Consider the following 18,897-nt stretch of genomic DNA (forward strand, 5'->3'; position numbering starts at 1 on the left):
TATTAACCGGTTTCTCAATGCTGGCCTTGGGCCTGTCCGATGCAGCAAGTTCAATTTCAGGCTGGCTTTCTGACGATTCCTGCAGTTTCAACCTCACAAAACAGGTCTTCTCTTCATTGTAAAGGCAGACAGGTAGGTTCTGGCGTCGATCTCTTTTCATGTTGACTGAAGCTGTAAAGAGTGTTCTGTAAAGAGTGCATCACTGTCACTGTCAGAACAAGACCTTATATCTCCAAAGAGCTTGACTTACTCGATGTGAAGGTATTTCTTCCAAGCCATTCACGACCACTTCTACTGCTCCAATCCTCATAGAATTTATACAGAGCGGTGTCAATGTGTGGTACAATCCATTCTGATTTAGTAATCCACAAGCCTCACATTAGCAAACACTTATAATTAATGGACATAAGTTTTGGGACATCTAATCACTCTCTGTTTCTTCTGAAATCAAGGGGATAAAAAAAAGAGTTTCTCCTGCTTGTGTTGGAGTAGCTGTCTCTACTGTCCAGGAAAGAAGGCTTTCTACTAGATTTTGGAGGTGCATTGCTATGATTTCAGGATGTTGGAAGATCACCACCCCACCTTATCCCCAACTCCGCAGCTCATCCAACTCATTATCAAGTATTGCATGGAGGACCATTATTCCAGAGAACACAGCAGTTCCACTGCTCCACAGCTCAATGCTGGGGGGCTTTATACCCCTCTAGCCCATGCCTGGCATTAGGCAGCATGGTGCCAATAGGTTCATATTATTTATCTGCTCCAGAGAGTCCTGCTCTACTGGCAGCACTTCTCCACAGGAATTAGACAAGCTTGTTGTGTGTGAGTGCATTTGCTAGTCCCTGTCAGCAATGGGTGCGACTTAAAGTAGCTAAATGCATTCATTAGAAGGGGTGTCCACAAACATTTGGACATATAGTGTATGTTGTACCTGCCCTTCCTGTAGAAATGAAGTTCTTTGAGTGACGCTATAGTGATGTGTAAGGGTGAAGAACCTTTAACTCTAAGAATGATATTCTTGAGGGATCCAAAACTGGTTCTTCTATAGCATCGCTCAAAGAACCATCTGAAGCACCTTTATCTACAAGTATAAGTGTACAGCTGGAACCACCGGTACCTGAACCTGAGCCTCACTGTTCTATCAACATGACAAGGTTCCTCCTAATGTAGTAAACCCTAGCCAGTCATTCTAGAAGGCCTCCAGAGCTCCAAGGTCTTATAAAGACCCCTTTTAGAAGCCCTTAACAAGAGTGTAAACACATGATCTCATGATTTATGACCTCTCTATGATAAAGACATTGCTATATCTCAAAGGTCATGTCTCCATAGGTTTCCATCTGACTTCTCACGAGCCTGGCATTTGACTCATTAAGGACTGAGGCAGTTGTCGCACAGCTGCCATAAAGGTTCCTGTCCTATTTCCCCTGCCACACTTGCCTCTATAACCTGGAGCATCCACAACTGAGGGAATGAATGAGGGATTCTCAAGAAATCATGGCTTGGTTTTCTTCCTTGGGGGATGATGCACTGTCCCAGCCTTGCTAAGAGACCCCTAAAAATCTGTTATTGTAAAAAAAAAGCTTTTTAAGAAAATGCAAAACCTTGGATAACATTGTGATTGTGCAACCCGGTTAATTATTAATGCCTCTGCAGCAAGCGTGAAACACATGAGAGTCCCCGAATTCCGTAATCACCCACCTAGCCGTTATTCACTGCCTTCTTTCTTTGGGAATGGGCTTTGTCTGTAGCTTTTATCACGATCCCAGTAAACAAACAGGATCAAGTCGACAAACCCAGTCACCATTTCGTTCCAGTGTGCTCAGAGAAGCTGGTAGGGGAGTGTTTTTCTTCCTCCCACCACCCCCAACACCAGAGCTCCTGGCAAGGCTTACTGCAATGTGACCTTGTGCAGCTATCAGGGCTCGCGGAAAAAGTGAGGGAAAAATATCGATCAAGGCGTTCCGCAACAGAGGAAAGGTCCACCTTTCCTATGTCCATAAAAATGCAGACGTCTTCTGGACATTTTAGCCTCGCAGGGCCGTCAGCTGAACCCACTCGCAGTTTTGGAGATTCGCTCCGTGGGTGGAGGGGTGGTGGTGCAGGAGGGGCCATGATGCGCAAATGACATTTGCTGCGGGAGCCGGGGGCGATCCTCGGAGATGACTGTACCGGACTCCTCATCTGTGACTCGATGCGTCCAGAAGACGTGAATCACACCACAGTGGAATACTCCCTCTCTCTCTCTCTCTCTCTCGCCCTTTTTTCCCTTTCACACAACTGCACAACTGCCTGAACAAGGATTCCCACAAAGCAAGCCGAATCCATTTATGATGCCACCAGTGCCTAGGGAAGGTCTGGCTCCTGACGGATAATACTCATCCGTACGCTGAAGCACAGTCCTAATGTCAAACGTAATTATTCTCTGCCTTCCCAACAACGGCGAAAGAGGGCCGAAGGTTTCTGGGGATTTCCAGCGTGAGGAGAAAGTACATAATCTAATATCTGTTTGGCATATCAGAGTAAACACAGAGCAACAAGAGCACAGTGAGAAACAGATGTGATGGCAAGACGTGATATGATATTGCAGGGTAATATGATATTACTATATTATGGAATCGTCCCTATATATCATAACACCAATATGCCCTGCTGTGGGGTAGTGTAGTGTGGCAGTATGCCTTTCACTGTGGATACCCCTTCCAATGATCGAATGCTGGTATGCAAATGCACACACAGCTTGTTTAGTACTGCCAATAGATTAGGACTGTCTGGAGCAGTTGAATAGGCATGAACCGATTGGCACCATGCGATCTAATGAAGCCTCCCAGCATTGAGCTGTGGAACTGTGGAATTCTCTGGAATGATGGTTGGTGCTCTATCCAGTACTTTTGGGATGAGGTGGAGTGGTGATCATCCAACATCCTGGCTTCGCTGTCTACAATCAAATCCTTGCAGGTATTTATAGCCCAATCACCCTCATGCAGCGCCATCTGCAGGAGCCTGAGGTTACTACTAGTTACTACCAGCTTAAACATGCAAGGTGGCATATTTTTGGTCTGGGGAGCTTCCATTTCAGAACGTCCACATTTAGATGCATTTCTATTGATGCATTTATGAATATTTTGATACAGACTAAAGGACAACTGCCAGATTTAGTTAATGTCAACGTCATAAAGTAGAAAACAGGGAAAATGGAGATACAATTTTTTTTTTTGCATAACAGCAACAGCATATATATATATATATATATATATATATATATATATGCATAAATTACCTTGTATAGTAGAGGTTTTACAGGCAAAACACCCTATATACAAATATTTACACACGAATATATATATATATATATATATATATATATATATATATATATATATATATATATATATATATATATATATATTGTTTTGAGGGTTTTTTGGGACACATCAATGAGTCCACACACCATCCCCTTAATTCTTTGAAGTTTCTCTCTGAAGTTGTGCATTGCATATTTCTTCATTTCCTGCATGCAGAAGGACTAACTCACCTATATTCTGTCTGATGAAATTCTCCCGAATTCAATTCCTCCAATTCCCGCTCTGCTGTTACGTACGATCTTTGCATCTCAATGAGTGCAGCAGTACAACGCTTCCCAAATAAACAGATCTGGCCGGCACTGTCTGAGGATATTTACAGGCTTACCTTGCAATGCTGGCTGAATTGATCCGGTGTAAATTCGATTGAACGGCCCTGTGGTGGTCTGACAGATTTAAATCCTTAAATGCTTTTTTTTAGAGTGAAACAGTCTCACAATCATTTATAAAAAATAATAACAATTAAAAAAATTATAAATCCGCTGGGAGGAGATATCTAAAAGCTGACATGTACTAATTGTGTTAGCCTTCCTCATTATTCTCAACCTTAATTATGATGCAGATTAGCTGCTAGTGCTTAAGAGAGTCCACGATATGATCAAAACTCATTAAGGAAGGCGGACCTTGAGGGTACACTATGACCACTGCAATCTTGATAGCGGAGATGGCGCGTCAGTTCCATTGTGCTGATTCCAGAACATCTCAGCGTTTCCTCAAAGCCGTGTTTTGACTGAACTTAGGCTGGGGAAGGGGAGGAAGCATCCACGGCACTTGTTGGTTAGATTGCCTAGCGCAAGCTGATAACCTGATCAAATTTGAGACGCACTTTGAGATATACGGCATTGCTCTGTGTTGCAGAGGCGATTTACACTCTATTTGTACAACAAACATCAATAGCTTCCTGCATATGCTGCTTTCTCTGTCAACTAAATCACAGGGTTGTCTGGCACTGCTAAGGAAGTACGCCTGGTCGATAACACTAGGCAGGGTAGAACTGGGACGTGCATGTCAGCGCTGTAATGCAGTCAAGAGCTGTGCTTTTTTGTGCTTCAGAATATATATATGGTTTGATTGGGCTATTAACACCTGTGGGGTGTGCGGTGGGACTCATACATTGAGAAGAGGTGGTTTCAGAGGCTCTACAGCAGAAGCTTCACTGCACAGGTAATGATGTGCTAGAGGGAGTGACTGCATTTGGGCGTAGTGTGAAGGAAGGAGCTGAATCTGCAGGTGTATGGAAGCATACGGTCACACTGGTCTACTAGCAGTGGCAGAAATCCCAGTCTATAGGCCATTCTCGAGCAGATGTGAGCAAAGGCCTCTTGCGTACCACTCTGCTCCACATGCTGATGGTCTGCAGTTCCCTGTGGTCTGATCTTTCATAAATTGGTGGTGAAGGACCTTCGCTGACTTCTAGAAGTAGTTCTTGCCTGGAAGTGAAGCGAATTTCATTCCCAAGCCGTGAACCAGCCGTGCAGTGGAATGTGATCTTCAGGAATGCCTTTCAGAGGCTCTACAAAGCTTCATTTACACTACATGGACAAAAGTATTGGGACACCTGCGCATTATTTGTTTATTCCGAAATCAAGGGTTTTTAAAAAAAGAGGAGCATTGCTATGAGGCATTTTGATCGCATGTTGCATGTTTGGAACAAGAGATTCATGAGTGCTTGGAACCTTTTAGAAGCTTTACAAATCTTTCTATACACAATATGGATATCAAAAGTATTGGGACATCAATAGCCGTGAATCAGCAATCTTTTGGCCACAACTGTGACGAGAATCTCCTGTAGACTGTGGTTTTTAGTAGAGCCGTGTGCTAGTAGAGCCGTGTGACCGTATGCTTCAGTACACCTGCAGATCCTCGTGCAATGCCATCTGCAGGAGCCTAAAGTTACTACACCCTTAAATAAACATATGCAAGGTGGCTAATTTCTTTTTGCAATTATTATTACTATTATTATTATTATTATTATTATTATTATTATCTATAATACAGAGTCTAATGTTTAGACTGAGGTCACTATCCATTGACAACCTAGCTATTCAGATGCAGTGTGTCCTTTTCCTTAAGATTGTCCTTTCCAATGATTTGGGCATAATTGTTTTATGCTTGACTGCTTGAGTCCTCAGAACCCCAGGAGCATTGCGATCTGGTGGAACCGCAATAAGCAGATATGGATATGGAGAGCAATAACTGTAATAGGTAATGACTGCTAAAGATCCCATATGGAGTATGGTACAGATAATGAAAGTGAATTATTTAGTGTTTGGCCTCATCAGCAGATTGCTTTGCTTATTTATGGCTGATATTGATTGATGTTTTTTTCAGCCCCTTTCCTCAGATGTTCAATTGGGAGAAAAAAAGAAGTACATTTTTTGGCACAAATGCAAGACATTTCGTATTAGTTTAGAATTACAATTCTGCTCTAATCTGTAGAAAATTGAGCCCCAACTGCCAACTGACTTGTGGGAACCAAAATGTACCAGATGTAAACGACATTTAGCATACTCACATTAAGCTGGAGCGTTTCCGTCCACTGTCCAATTACTCTGTACCCTGGAGAGCTGTTATTGTTAATCTGGTACTGAAACAAGTCGTAGCGTCCCGGAGCATCTCCATTCTGATTGAAGGTTACAGATGTTCCGGCACTCCCTGAGAGAGAAACAAAGAAGAGAGAAAGGAAAGACAAGGCATTACATTTACATTTATGGCATTTAGCTGACGTTCTTATCCAGAGCAACTTCCAGGGTTACTCATATTACAGAGGTGGGTCAATGTAGTGTTAGGAGTCTTGCCCAAAGACTCTTATTGGTGTAGCGCAGCACAGTCACCCAGACCGGGAACTGAACCCGTCTCCTACATGGTGTGGTAGCTCACTGGCAGGTAGTGGTGTTATCTGTTATCTGCTACCACACCATGTGGGAGACTGGGGTTTGATTCCCGGTCTGGGTGACTGGGTTAGTGCAACATCAGAGTGTTCCATTGGACGATGGCAGAACGTGGAGATCTTAACTCCAGAGAGAAGCTCAGTTAGATGAGGCCCAGGCAGTCCTGCCTTGCACTGAACCTCCTCTCCCATGCTTTGAGAGAGAATCGCAAATACCTTTTCTCACCAGAGGCACCGAGCCAGAGCCCCTGCGCTCTCTGATCTACCGTCACTCTTTCATTTCTAGGCTATTGTCAATCGCTGGCTTCAAAACAACACACACTTTGTTGACTATTCTCTGCATGCAAGAACGGCTCCTTTTGTTCTTGTTAGGAATACAAAGAGTGAGCAGCCTTTGGGATCAGGAGCGCGACCTGGTAGGGCCCTGACACTTATCCAGGTCTCCTTTGTGGAAACGCTGGCGCCCATAGGCTTTGGCACAAAAGGTACAACAACAAGGTCACTCTCTCCGCTCTAGCCAAATCAAAGACCAACGTTCCTTGCTTCCACTCTTCATTAATCAGACTTACAGTACAGCCAGTGTCTGCGGGAGACACTTAGCACAGCGTGTTATCCAGCCGTTTGTGTGAATGTGAGGATCACAGCTGCAGAGCTGCCTGCGCAGATTCTAGAGGCAAAAAGCAGTCCAACATTTTAATGACAGGGTTTCTTAGTGGGACAGCCCGAGGGCTAAGTCCCGAATTTGATTCCTAGAAAAGCAGAGCCATCCAAGCCTGGGAGTAAATGTGAGCCCAATGAGTCATGATTCGTATGATTCGGTGGAAAAGATGGCTTGATCTGGTGGGATAGTGCAGATCTAGGGGGGTTCCTTGATATCCCAGAAGCACAATCCAATGCACTTGAACTTCTTGGCAAGAAGGTTCATGGCAAGGTACCTTGCAAGAACTAGGATAAACCACGCTAACTTGGACATCCTGGGACAAGCACGCTAACTTGGACATCCTGGGACAAGCACGCTAACTTGGACATCCAGAGTGGAATGTGATCTTCAGGAATGCCACGAAATCTTAAAAAACATGGTGAAGAGATTCATGACTGCATAGAACCTTTCAGAGGTTCAACAAACCTTCATTTACGCTATATGGACAAAAGTATTGGGACTTTCTAGACTGACTTCTAGAAGCAGTTCTTGCCTGGAAGTGAAGCGAATGTCATTGCCAAGCCGTGAACCAGTCGTGCAGGAGTGGAATGTGATCTTCAGGAATGCCTTTCAGAGGCTCTACAAACCTTCATTTATGCATATGGGGGAGCAGTGGAAGAACGGTGTTCTCTGGAATGTTGGTTGATGCTCCATCCAATATCTTTGGGATAAGTTGTGGACTTGGGGATGAGGCTGGGTGGTTATCATCCAACATCCTGACCTCACTAACGCTAACATCCTCACAGCAATGCTCCTCCAAAATCTAGTAGAAAGCCTTCTTCCCTGGACTGTAGAGACAGCTACTCCAACAAAAGCAGGATCAACGCTTTCTTAACACCTTTCTTTTGGAAGAAACAATGAATGAGCAGGTGTCCCAATACTTTTGTCCATTTGCTGTATGTGTAAGAACCCTTTTTAAGGTTTAGTCAATGTTAAGCTTCTTTACCAATTAAAAGGTTTTTCATACTCACAGCTTCTAAAATATGGTGAGGCACATGAGTCAATTGAGAATTAACTCCATAGGCTGAAAAACCCAATTCCAGGTTCTCCACCCTTCAACATCTGACAGTCCATCCTATACAAAGAGCGTTGCACACAATTTGAAGCGTGCATTTTTCTTCCCTCAAAAACCCGGTGTTGAAATACTGGAGGGGTGGGGGAGAAAGAGGCGCCAGCAGCGATTAAGGCATGATTCCGAGGCATTACAAAAGAGAGGGACTGCTGTGGCACATTGAGCCGCGTGGGCGGACGAGGCAACCTGCTGCAGAGCTTTCGTGCTCCATTATCCCTGCTGCAGCTATGGCTTTTACGGGGGAGAACTCACAGAAGTAGGAGGGGGTAGAGAGAAAGAGACATGCCGAGTGACTTTCCCTTCTCTGAGAATGACAAGACTCGGTGTGACAACGGGGTAGCGATGAGGTAACTCTTGTAACTGCACTAGTTACAAGGACATTTCACTGCAGGAACGCTGCAAGGAGAAGGTATTCGAATGAAAACGGGCTCTCGGAGATACGCTCGCTGTGGAAATACGCTGAATAGTGAGATCAGTGGGCACAAAAATTGTAAAGGATGGAATCCTCAGACAATAGCAGGCCGATATCTTCCATCATCTAATTCACCTAATTCACCAAAATCACCTTAATCAGCAAGGTGGATTTCGTAGAGAATTATTCACGTTGTTCGGCTAATCATCAATTATAAGTAGAACGCAGTCTAACATGATTCCTTTGAGATTCCTCCTCAGACCTTCACCCAACCTTCTAACAACCTTTTTGTACACCTCCAGTGGTCAGATGTTAGCTGCTAATTCTGCCTCAAGTTCAAACCAGTTTAGCTAATATTAATATTGACATTAATAACTAAATTCCTTCTTCTTCCATCATTCTACTAAGACCCACCCATATCTGAGGTTATTGGAGATACACCCTAAATTTCTTTTTAGCCTTTTGGGTTTTTCTTTCGCCTTGACTTGACCGCCCCCCCACCAACCCTTTCTCCCTTTCCTATCTACATTATGAACTGAGCAAACAGCTACCTAAAAAAGGCCTTCTTCTCCTGCTGTGAGCGACGCAAGAGCGGGATGTCATCTTCAGGAATGTGTTCTCTAAAAGTCATTGTGAAGTGAGTCATGACTGCATAGAACCTTTCGGAGGCTTCACAAGCCTTCATTTTTACACTACATGGACAAAAGTATTCGGACACATGCTCATTCATTTTTTTATTCCAAAATCAAGGAAATTAAAAAAAGAATTGATCTTGCTTTTGTTGGAGTAACTGGGAGAGAAGGTTTTTTACTTGATTTTGGAGGAGCATTGCTATGAGGATTTGATTGCATTCGGTAACAAGAATGTTGGTGAGAGCAGGATGTTGGATAGAAGCAGATAACTATGAACCTACTGGCACCATGCCTAATGCCAGGCATGGGATAGATGGTTATAAAGCCTCCCCGCATTGAGCTGTGGAGCAGTGGGACTGTGTTCTCTGGAATGATTATGTTGCTCTATCCAGTACCTTCGGGATGAGCTGTAGACATCCAGATTTAGAAGACGTTTTGAAATTTGCATTATCTGTTTTTTTCTAACAATGATTGTGAACCCAGGTGGATTTGCTGAGAACAAGACATCTAAATAAGAGAGTTTGCCTAGCAATATCATCACTGCTGATCAGATCATCATTTTTAAATTGCAATTATGGCAATAAAATTAAAGTAGAAAAACAATGTTCAAAATCCCCTCGACTGTAAACAGAGAACGGAAGCATTTCTCTGGGTTGGATTCTGTGTAGGAAGGTTCGTCCTTGAACGTGTTGTTATATACGTCCATGTGCCCTTGACTACCATCATATTTCTCTCCTTGACTGGGAGGAAAGTTCTTTAATAGAAGGAGCGTTTCCCTTGCTTCAAAAGTGGTTCGCTGTATTTACTACACGTCAGAAACATCAGAGAACTCAGAGATGTCCTTTAATGTTACATCACCAGCATCATGAGTGCAGTATGCTCTGACTCTGACATGCAGTACGCTTCCAGATAATACTGATAGCCGCTGTTGATTTTCCCTCCAGCAAAATGAAGCCTTTAATGAATTGTGAAGGAGCGTGAGGTTAGCTGTCCGAACTGCAGGTGTGCCAACTGCAGAAATAGCGGGAAATCGATGTGCCAAGAAAAATGCTGTCCACAATTCTGATGACATTTCAACAGATTCCTAAAGACAGAGGGAAAGCGATGGGAAATTGAAGATGACAGTGAAAAAGTGGACAGTTTGAGGAAAAAAGCTTTAAAATGGACTAGAATATTACCTGGCCTTCACCAACACTGCATTGTACCTTCCTAAAGTTTGAATTTCACAACCACTTGACCTTAGAACAGTGAACTTTTGGCCAAATAGTGGAATACTCTAAACTAAGTACCCTGAACTGATATTGGCCAGCAACAGAACATTTTAAAGGTCTAAAGAAGTGTTACATTCTGGCAGGAAGAAACACGCCTGAAGCTCCTCCTCCCCAATATAACATCCTCAACTTGATCTACCACCCGCCACCTCCCTTTTAACCCTGTCATCTATCATTCCTGGCTCCACATAAGGTGGGGGGTGTCCAGCTTGTAATTCTCAATGTTCCCCATTTTCGTAGTCACTTTCTTAGTCTTCTCAAATTTCCCCCACTTTCTTAGTCTCGTCAAAATGCCCCACCCTCTTTGTCTTCTCAAAGTTCCCCCTTCTTTCTTAGTCTCCTCAAAAATCCCCCACTCTCTTAGTCTTCTCAAAGTTCCTCCCACTATCTTAGTCTTCTCAAAGTTCTCTTCACTTTCTTAGTCTTCTCAAAATTCCCCCACTTTCTTAGTCTCGTCAAAATTCCCCCACTATCTTAGTCTTCTCAAAGTTCTCTTCACTTTCTTAGTCTTCTCAAAATTCCCCCACTTTCTTAGTCTTCTCAAAGTTCCCCCCACTATCTTGGTCTTCTCAAAGTTCCCTCCACTTCATTAGTCTTCTCAAAATTCCCCCACTTTCTTAGTCTTCTCAAAATTCTCAAAGTTCCCCCCACTCCTTTAGTCTTCTCAAAATTCCCCCACTTTCGTAGTCTTCTCAAAATTCCCCCACTTTCGTAGTCTTCTCAAAATTCCCCCACTTTCTTAGTCTTCTCAAAGTTCCCTCCACTTCTTTAGTCTTCTCAAAGTTCTCTTCACTTTCTTAGTCTTCTCAAAATTCTCAAAGTTCCCTCCACTCCTTTAGTCTTCTCAAAATTCCCCCACTTTCATAGTCTTCTCAAATTTCTCAAAGTTCTCTTCAATCTCTTAGTCTTCTCAAAATTCTCAAAGTTCCCCCCACTCTCTTAGTCTTCTCAAAGTTCTCTTCACTTTTTTAGTCTTCTTAAAATTCTCAAAGGTTCCCCCACTTTCTTAGTCTCCTCCCAAATCATCATTAGGTAAAGGGGTGGCCTGAACTAGCAATACATTCTTTGTAGCACCTTTATTTTTCAGAGTGTACAGAGTTTACTACAGGTAGACACTTCAGCTGCTCACAGGTGTGACATAGTGGACGACTTCAAAACTAGTTCTTCTTCTGAGAAACCTGACAAAGAATATCTTCAACTCATACCTGACATCCCTGACCCCAACAAGACAGTGTGTGTGTTCTTGAAGAATGATACAATTTCTGAACAACAGAAGAAAGCACAGCAGATAAAACCAGCTCTGAATACCAAAAGTAGGTCAGGACCTTCCATCACCCTCACTCACAGGAGTGGTTCAGGCAGAAAGAGAAAGACATACTTTTGGGTTAAGGCAAGGTTAGACAGAGTCAAGGACAATATGGTGCATCCCATGCAATCTTGGAACAAGACATTTTCACATTCTTTTCGATGGAAAATATTTCGGTTGCAGAGGAAACTTCTTAAATATATGAATGTTTATTAGTATGCTGCGAGCTTCCCACTTGTTTTTATCATCTCACTGGAGGCTACAGTTTTCAAGAACCCTTTGAAAGCTGGGTGAAAACGTCAGTAGCCCAACTTCAAGTGAAGTTTTTTTTTTCATTTTTTAAAATTTCCCCCATCTTTTCATCATCAGCACTTATGCGCAAATACCCCACTTATATTAACACCACTGTGATGTTTCAGTAATGAAACGTGGAGCAGTTTTCACATCAGCTGCTTTGTATTAGACATATTCATCTTTACTGACCACAGGAACTGATGACTGGGATTATTATTAGTGCATATCTCGAATATATCATATATATCTTTTAACGAACACCATAGATCAACCTGGAGGTAATTATGCAGATGACAACAGGCAGGGAATTCATGCATTACATTACTACTTACATAACATACAGGATTAAATGTTTACTATATGGCCACATACATAAGTTTAACTAAGTAAGTTTAAATCACTTTATTTGACTGTCAACTATTATATTGTCAATATTGTCAACAAATGATGTGTCAATTAGTTACATGCTCAAAAATATTACAACATTTTAAATCATAAATAAATACACGGTTTACAGTACAATTAATGCAACATACACAACATACATGTTTAAATGTTGCTATATTGCCACACATCATTTTAACTATGTGAGTTTAAGTACTTTTAGAGAATTGTCCACATTAGTTACTCACTTTTTAAAAAATTAGCGAAACTAAATGAATAATTAATTAGGTAATTAAAAGATGCAAGATGCAAAGCTAGATAATAAATAGAGGATAATTAGGGAACAATGCATTAGATAAAAATGAACATTAGCAAAAATATAAATAAATATTTATATAATAATAAAAATTTATTAATTAATTAAAGTAAATAAAACTTGTATTAATTGATGTATATTTACAATAAATGCTAAATTAATAGTGAAAATAATATAAAAAATTATGGATTTGAATTATTAAAGTGTAAACAGTTTATACTCATATTTTCTTAATATTAAGTAATGGTTACTACCTTTTATATGTGCATTGTATAACAGGCGCTCTTAATAAACATCAATTGAATACAATATATATATTATTTGAATCCAATATATTGTCTTTATTATCTTGGTACTTGATAATACACAACCCTTTCCTATGTAATTATTATAAAAGGGTTGATTATGATTAATGTAATATATTGTTAATTAACTATTAATTGGGTTTTTAATTAGTGTTAGAATGAAGGAAAGCAGACATCCCATCAATCCTATTTTTTGGAATTTAAGGAATTTCTACAAATTACCCAACAAGAATATTGATATTGCGGAATGAGCATGAGCATTAACTAATGCAGGAAACAATATAAACAATCCCAAAGAACTTCAATATAAACATGTCTAGTAAATAGTGCTAATTTGTAGGACCATTCCTACTACACTCCCAACCTCTGCTGCCTGTGTGTCGGCAGCATATTCCATTATAAATATGATTAAAATATTAAAATATTCACCTTGGTGCTTTGCATGTGTTGTTTATGCATGGCTGCAGCCTGCAGTGTCTCGGTATTCTCGCTAGGCCTGGATTAATCATTACTCATAAACAATGCACAGGTAGGGTTCTGCCTCAGCAAACAAGATTATGACTGTCGAGCTGCATTCGGTATGTAATTTATTTGCTGTTATAGCTAATAGGAGATATCTGTGCTTACCAGGAGAGCAACTTCACAGCTAGCTGCACAGAAAAATGCCTACCTTTGAGAGTTTGATGTGTTCTTTGAAAAGTGGCTAGCGAGGTTTTGTGGCGGGTGTGAAGCGGCGTTCAGTAGTAAACGACTGGATGACTGAGCATTTCATGCGGACTGGTTTTGAGATTTGTCCGTTTCCTCTGGTGACAGGAAGGCTTTAAATGGAGCTCAGGGGAAGAAAGAGCTGTAGCAGTTGTAGCAGGCTTTTGCTTAGCCGAGCCGCACAACTCCATTTTTAATCATTAGGGCTTACTGCAGAGTGGAGAGAATACAGATGTCATGACTTCATCTATAAGTGCGTCAGAGCATGATTTTAAGCACTGGAATGGGTTTAAGAGACTGTTCTGCAGTTTATTCGGTCAGTCAGTTGAAGCTTTATTTACTTACAGAAGTTTTTTTAACCACCTGAAATCTCAGACGCATCACATCACAAGGCTCATTAGTCAGTAACTGACATGGAAAAGCAATACAAACTAGGGTCATTGCTGCGTCACCCAGGAGTAAATACAGTTGTATGCTAAAGTTCGGGCATTCTAGGTCAAATGACACATTTTGGATGTTAAGAAGCGGCAATTTAACGCAACTGTGAAAGTCAAAATGAGATCTTGAAGACCAATATGTAAGCCCTTCAAAAAGAACTGCTCATATGCTGGTAAGAAAGGCAAGTCAAATCCCCCATATGACTGCAAAGAACCTGCGTGAAGGTTTAGCTGAGTCAATGATGGCGGTGCATCAGGGCCGGCCCAAGTCTTTATGGAGCCCTGAGCAGATTTTCATTTGGGGCCCCCATACCACCATCTCAGCATCAGATGCTTCATCATTTCATAAGGAGAGAGTTGTTGTGCAATACGCTGAAGCACCAGGGCCTTTATCGACCACCCAAGCAGTGCATATCTACATTTGCCTAATAGTGGCAGCAGCCAACAGCAGGAATTGATTAAGCTAGTATTGGTACTGGTGCACCAACTATGAAAATGAATTAATATAAGATCTGCTTTACCTGTGTAACATCATTCATTTTATTATTCAATGTTATTTTTAAAATATGTATTTTTTATCATGATATCTTTTTATCATGATATCATGATACCCTGGTGACGTTGGGGCCCACGTAATTTGCCGTGGGCTGATGAAGTCAAAGTACAGCTCTTTGGCCAAGAAAAACTGCATTTCATGAAACAAGAACACCTTGCCAACTTTGAAGCATGAGGTGGCTCTGTAATGTTTTAGGGCTGTGTTGCTGCCAGTGGCATTGGCAACATTGTAAGGGGTGGAAGAAGAATGGCTTCCATCAAATATCAGCAAACCCTGCATGAAAATGTCAAAATCATGTGTTGGTCACCAAAAGGCTGGAGATAAGGATCCAAAATCTACTTCAGAAGAACTGAAGAGCTACCTAAAAAGACCCAAAATGAAGCTTTTTCAATGGCCCTCAGAGTACCCTGACCTAAACAACATAGATAGTTTGTGGATAAAACTTTCTGTGCGGTGGCCCTGGGTGGTCCAGCTCAGATAGAATCCTAGTTATGCTGCCAGACATTGCTCTCCATTGGTGGCCTTGCTCTCTCCAGGGTGGGTAGATGGCACATCCACATTCTCCCCACATCACTCCAGCACAATGCTGGCCGGCACTGGCATCTGCTGGCTGATGCATCAGAGCTTCACCCACCCAGTGTTGGGAGCATTGCACGTGACAGGGGGAGAATGTGAATGGGTTATCTCTCCAACCCAAGAGTTGCAATACATCTGGATTAGACTGTATGTCCACTATGTAATAGTTCAATTACAGACTGCAGTCCATCTGCTCTCAGCAGACCTGGTCAGTTCCTGAAAACAGGGCCTCTGTTGACGGGATATTATCTGGGCGGTGGACCATCCTCAGCACAGCAGTGCCACTGACACGGCCACAAACACTGACATAACACAAACTGTACAGGAACAGATGGGCTGCAGTCTCTGACTGTGCAGCAACAATGTGGAGCTGTTCCTAATAAAGTGGCCAAAAAAACTTACAAACCATGTTAGTTTCTTAGCTTCCTGGCAACCTAAACTCATGGGAATGCTGCAGTTTCAACATCTGCCGTGTCGGGTCGAAAGCTTACCATGATAGCATGTCGTAGTTAACACACATACATCAAAGACATGTTTACTCTTTGATCTACAGTAATCTGCTTATGTAATTAGGATATATTAATATCTCGGTATCTTCCTTTTTACGAGTGTCGGATAAAAACAGAGTTCATAAATGTTGTAAATTCCCGCTGCTGTTTCTATATTTAATGCCGGAAACGTTTTTAGGAACGCATTTATAAAAAAAGCAATGTTGCCTTGACTGGCTGGATCTTGTTCTGCAGCTACATCAAAGAGAAATTTTAAAGAGGAGAACGTCAGAAACGGAGAGCATCTACACAGACGAGTGACGACAATTAAATTAATCATGCATAATTTGACGAGTCCGCGATGCAAATTGTTTAGTGCCTGATGAGGAAATAGGCATTTTATGTGCAATAGAATTCCAGGTGGTTGTTAGGGTGTTGCTAAGTGTATGATAAAGTGTTGTTAGGCAGTTGCTATGAAATTCCAGGTGGTGACAAGTGGGTTGCGAGGTGGTTGCTATGGTGTTGTTGGGCAGTTGCTATGGAATCCCAAGTGGCTCAGGTGTTTGATGTCATGTTGTCAAGTGGTTCCACGGAAGACAAGCGTCCAGGCTTTTTCCTGTCCTGCACCGAAGTGGTGGAACGAGCTTCCCCTGGGTGTCTGAACAGCACAGTCCAACGCTCGCTGTCTTCAAACCCAGACTGAAGACCCTCCTCTTCTGAGAGGACTTGGGCGAATAGCAGAGTGGTCTCCTTATTGACTTGTGTTTAGTAGAGTCTAAGAATAGAGGTATCTTTGAATTTTAGTCTATTCAAACTAGCTGAGGTTATTCTTGGGTAATCAGTGAAGCACTTTTGTAAGTCACTCTGGACTTTTGTAAGAACATCTGCTAAATATCACATGGACCCCATGTGGTTGGTTGGGTGTCGCTAGTGTTTTTTGTGCCATGAGGCTTAAGAAAGCTACACAGTCTTTAGCAGCCCAGCCCAAGTGGTTTAGAGTCGAAACTAGTCGCAATTCGGAAAACAGTGGCAGGGTTCTTGACTGCAGCTTCTTCGCTAGTGCGGGCTAATACAGTAAACGTATGCCGTGCAGCACCGCCAATTAAACCAGTAGCCTCTATGATGCCACATTCGGTTGTTTTGCTGCCCACTCTATCACAGTGCAGCCCACTCACAACAATCAGGGTGTTAGTGTGGGAATTTTGCACTAATTATATAGGGCATGCGAGCTGTCGCTATTAAGGACAATGCTTCAATGAAAATATTTCATATTTTGAGAATGGAGAGGCTCTTTACAGTCTGAAGGTTATTCACACTCACACATCTCTTTCACAAATATATATTTTAGGGGACCAAAAATGGTACTTTGATGACAATGGAAGGTCACTCCAAAAGCTTAGTTAGCCTACTTCATCCATCCCACAAACACCTTTAAAATACGTTGGAGCACTGCTGGAACACTCCGTTATGATGATTTGGGATTATGCCAAAGGATCCTGAATATATTATATTATGGTATATTATATTATCTATTAAATATAGCAAATATAAGAGTAGTCAGAGCCCAGTAGCTAGTACACTGGCTTGTTTCCAGCTTCCCCATGGACTCTGGCCATGGTATGGATTTGCTCAGTTCCACATGAAGCTCACCCGATTTACTTTAATGAATGACTGGTCAGATGAAGCAGGTATCGGACCAGGACTGTAAATACTGGGCGTCTGTTAGGAGAGGAAGGTCGGACAAACATTTACTGCTTAGACCTGCACTGTGCTCTACATTAACACTGGGCCCGAATAAAGTACCACATGCAGAGCACGCTCCTGCAGCAATGGAGGGCTTCCCGTTCACTTACCATTGAAGTTGACGTTGCGGATGTACTTCAGCAGCTTCTTGCCGCCGGCCACTTCCATATCTGGACACACGCCCGAGTGCTCTGGACACAAGTCCTTCTGCATGTTGTGCAGCGCGTGGGCCATGGCGTACACAGCGTCAATCACAAACTGTACCTTCCCCTCCTGCTCGTACTTCGAGTCCGTCCCTATCCGCTCCTGGCCTGAGGGAGAGCAAAATAAATAAATAAATAAATAAATAAGCAAAAGAATACAAAAATAAAAAAGACACAAGAGGTGCTGCGGATTTATGCAAAACAGTCTCGAGGCTTTCCAAGTGCTGGCACATTCTCCAAACGCTTCGGGACAGAAAATAATGTCGCTAGCATTTGTGTGGGAAACCGCATAGTTAAGTGTTAGCGAAGTGTTGGGAACGTGAGGCCTTTACTAACTAGGAAAGTGCATCTCCACAGGAAGCGGTTCCCATTTCTAAGCAGTTGCTAGGTTGTTTTTTTTTTTGCTAGGTGGTTGCTATGGTATACCAGGTGATTGCTAAAGAGTTGCAAGTGATTGCTATGTTATTGCTTAGTGGTTGCTATGATGTTGCTAGGCAGTTGCTATGGTATCGCAGGTAGCTCAGGTGGCTATTGTATTGTCAAATGGTTGATTTGATATGATTATGATGTGTTCATAATGCTAATCATGTAGTGTCTTGTGAGGAAGCAAGTGTTTTAAATGATATGGCATTCTAGATGGTTGCAATGGGGTTGCTAGGTGGTTGCTGTGGTATTACAAATGGTGGTGATGGGGTTGCAAGGTGGTTGTTGCAGTGTTGCATAGTGATTGCTAGAATCTTGCTAGGCAGTTGCTATGGTAAGACAGGTGGTTGTGATGGGGTTGCAAGATGGTTGTTGCGGTGTTGCATAGTGATGCTAAGATGTTGCTAGGCAATTGCTATTTATTAGAATGAAAATGTGAGGCCTTTATGAACTAGGAAAGTGCATCTCATAAACAAAGTGGTTCCCATTTCCAAGCAGTTGCTAGGTTGTTTTTTGCTAGGTGGTTGCTATGGTATACCAGGTGCTTGCTAAGAAGTTGCAAGGTAGTCACGTTGGTGTTGCTTAGTGATTGCTATGGTGTTGTTTGATGGTATCCAAGGTTGTTGCTAGGTTGTGGCTTTGGAGTTGCTTAGAAGTTGTTAGGTCCTGAATAGTAGGTACTGAATAAGATGCCCTAGTGTGTGACAAGCCATGGATTGTTAAGGGGTTAAAAGAAAAAAAAATGAACAACAACAAAAATAATAAACGTGGAATCGGACCACCTCCACCTATTCAGCCTATTTTCCCTGAAATGAAAACAGTAAA

General features: G+C 42.1%; 1 protein-coding gene across 2 annotated transcripts in view; it reads right to left on the reverse strand.

Moving 5' to 3' along the window:
- Nucleotides 1-18,897, reverse strand: part of grm7 (glutamate metabotropic receptor 7) — a 240,853-nt gene that overhangs the window by 56,196 nt on the left and 165,760 nt on the right. For both annotated transcript variants that reach the window (XM_072665645.1, XM_072665644.1), the window contains exons 6-7: nucleotides 17,557-17,757; nucleotides 5,875-6,014 (exon numbers count right to left, since the gene is read on the reverse strand). In XM_072665645.1, the coding sequence (XP_072521746.1) occupies nucleotides 5,875-6,014; nucleotides 17,557-17,757 (341 nt within the window). The remainder of the gene's footprint in view (nucleotides 1-5,874; nucleotides 6,015-17,556; nucleotides 17,758-18,897) is intronic.

The sequence above is a fragment of the Salminus brasiliensis genome, chromosome 21 (assembly GCF_030463535.1).
Source record: "Salminus brasiliensis chromosome 21, fSalBra1.hap2, whole genome shotgun sequence".
Classification (NCBI taxonomy): domain Eukaryota; kingdom Metazoa; phylum Chordata; class Actinopteri; order Characiformes; family Bryconidae; genus Salminus; species Salminus brasiliensis.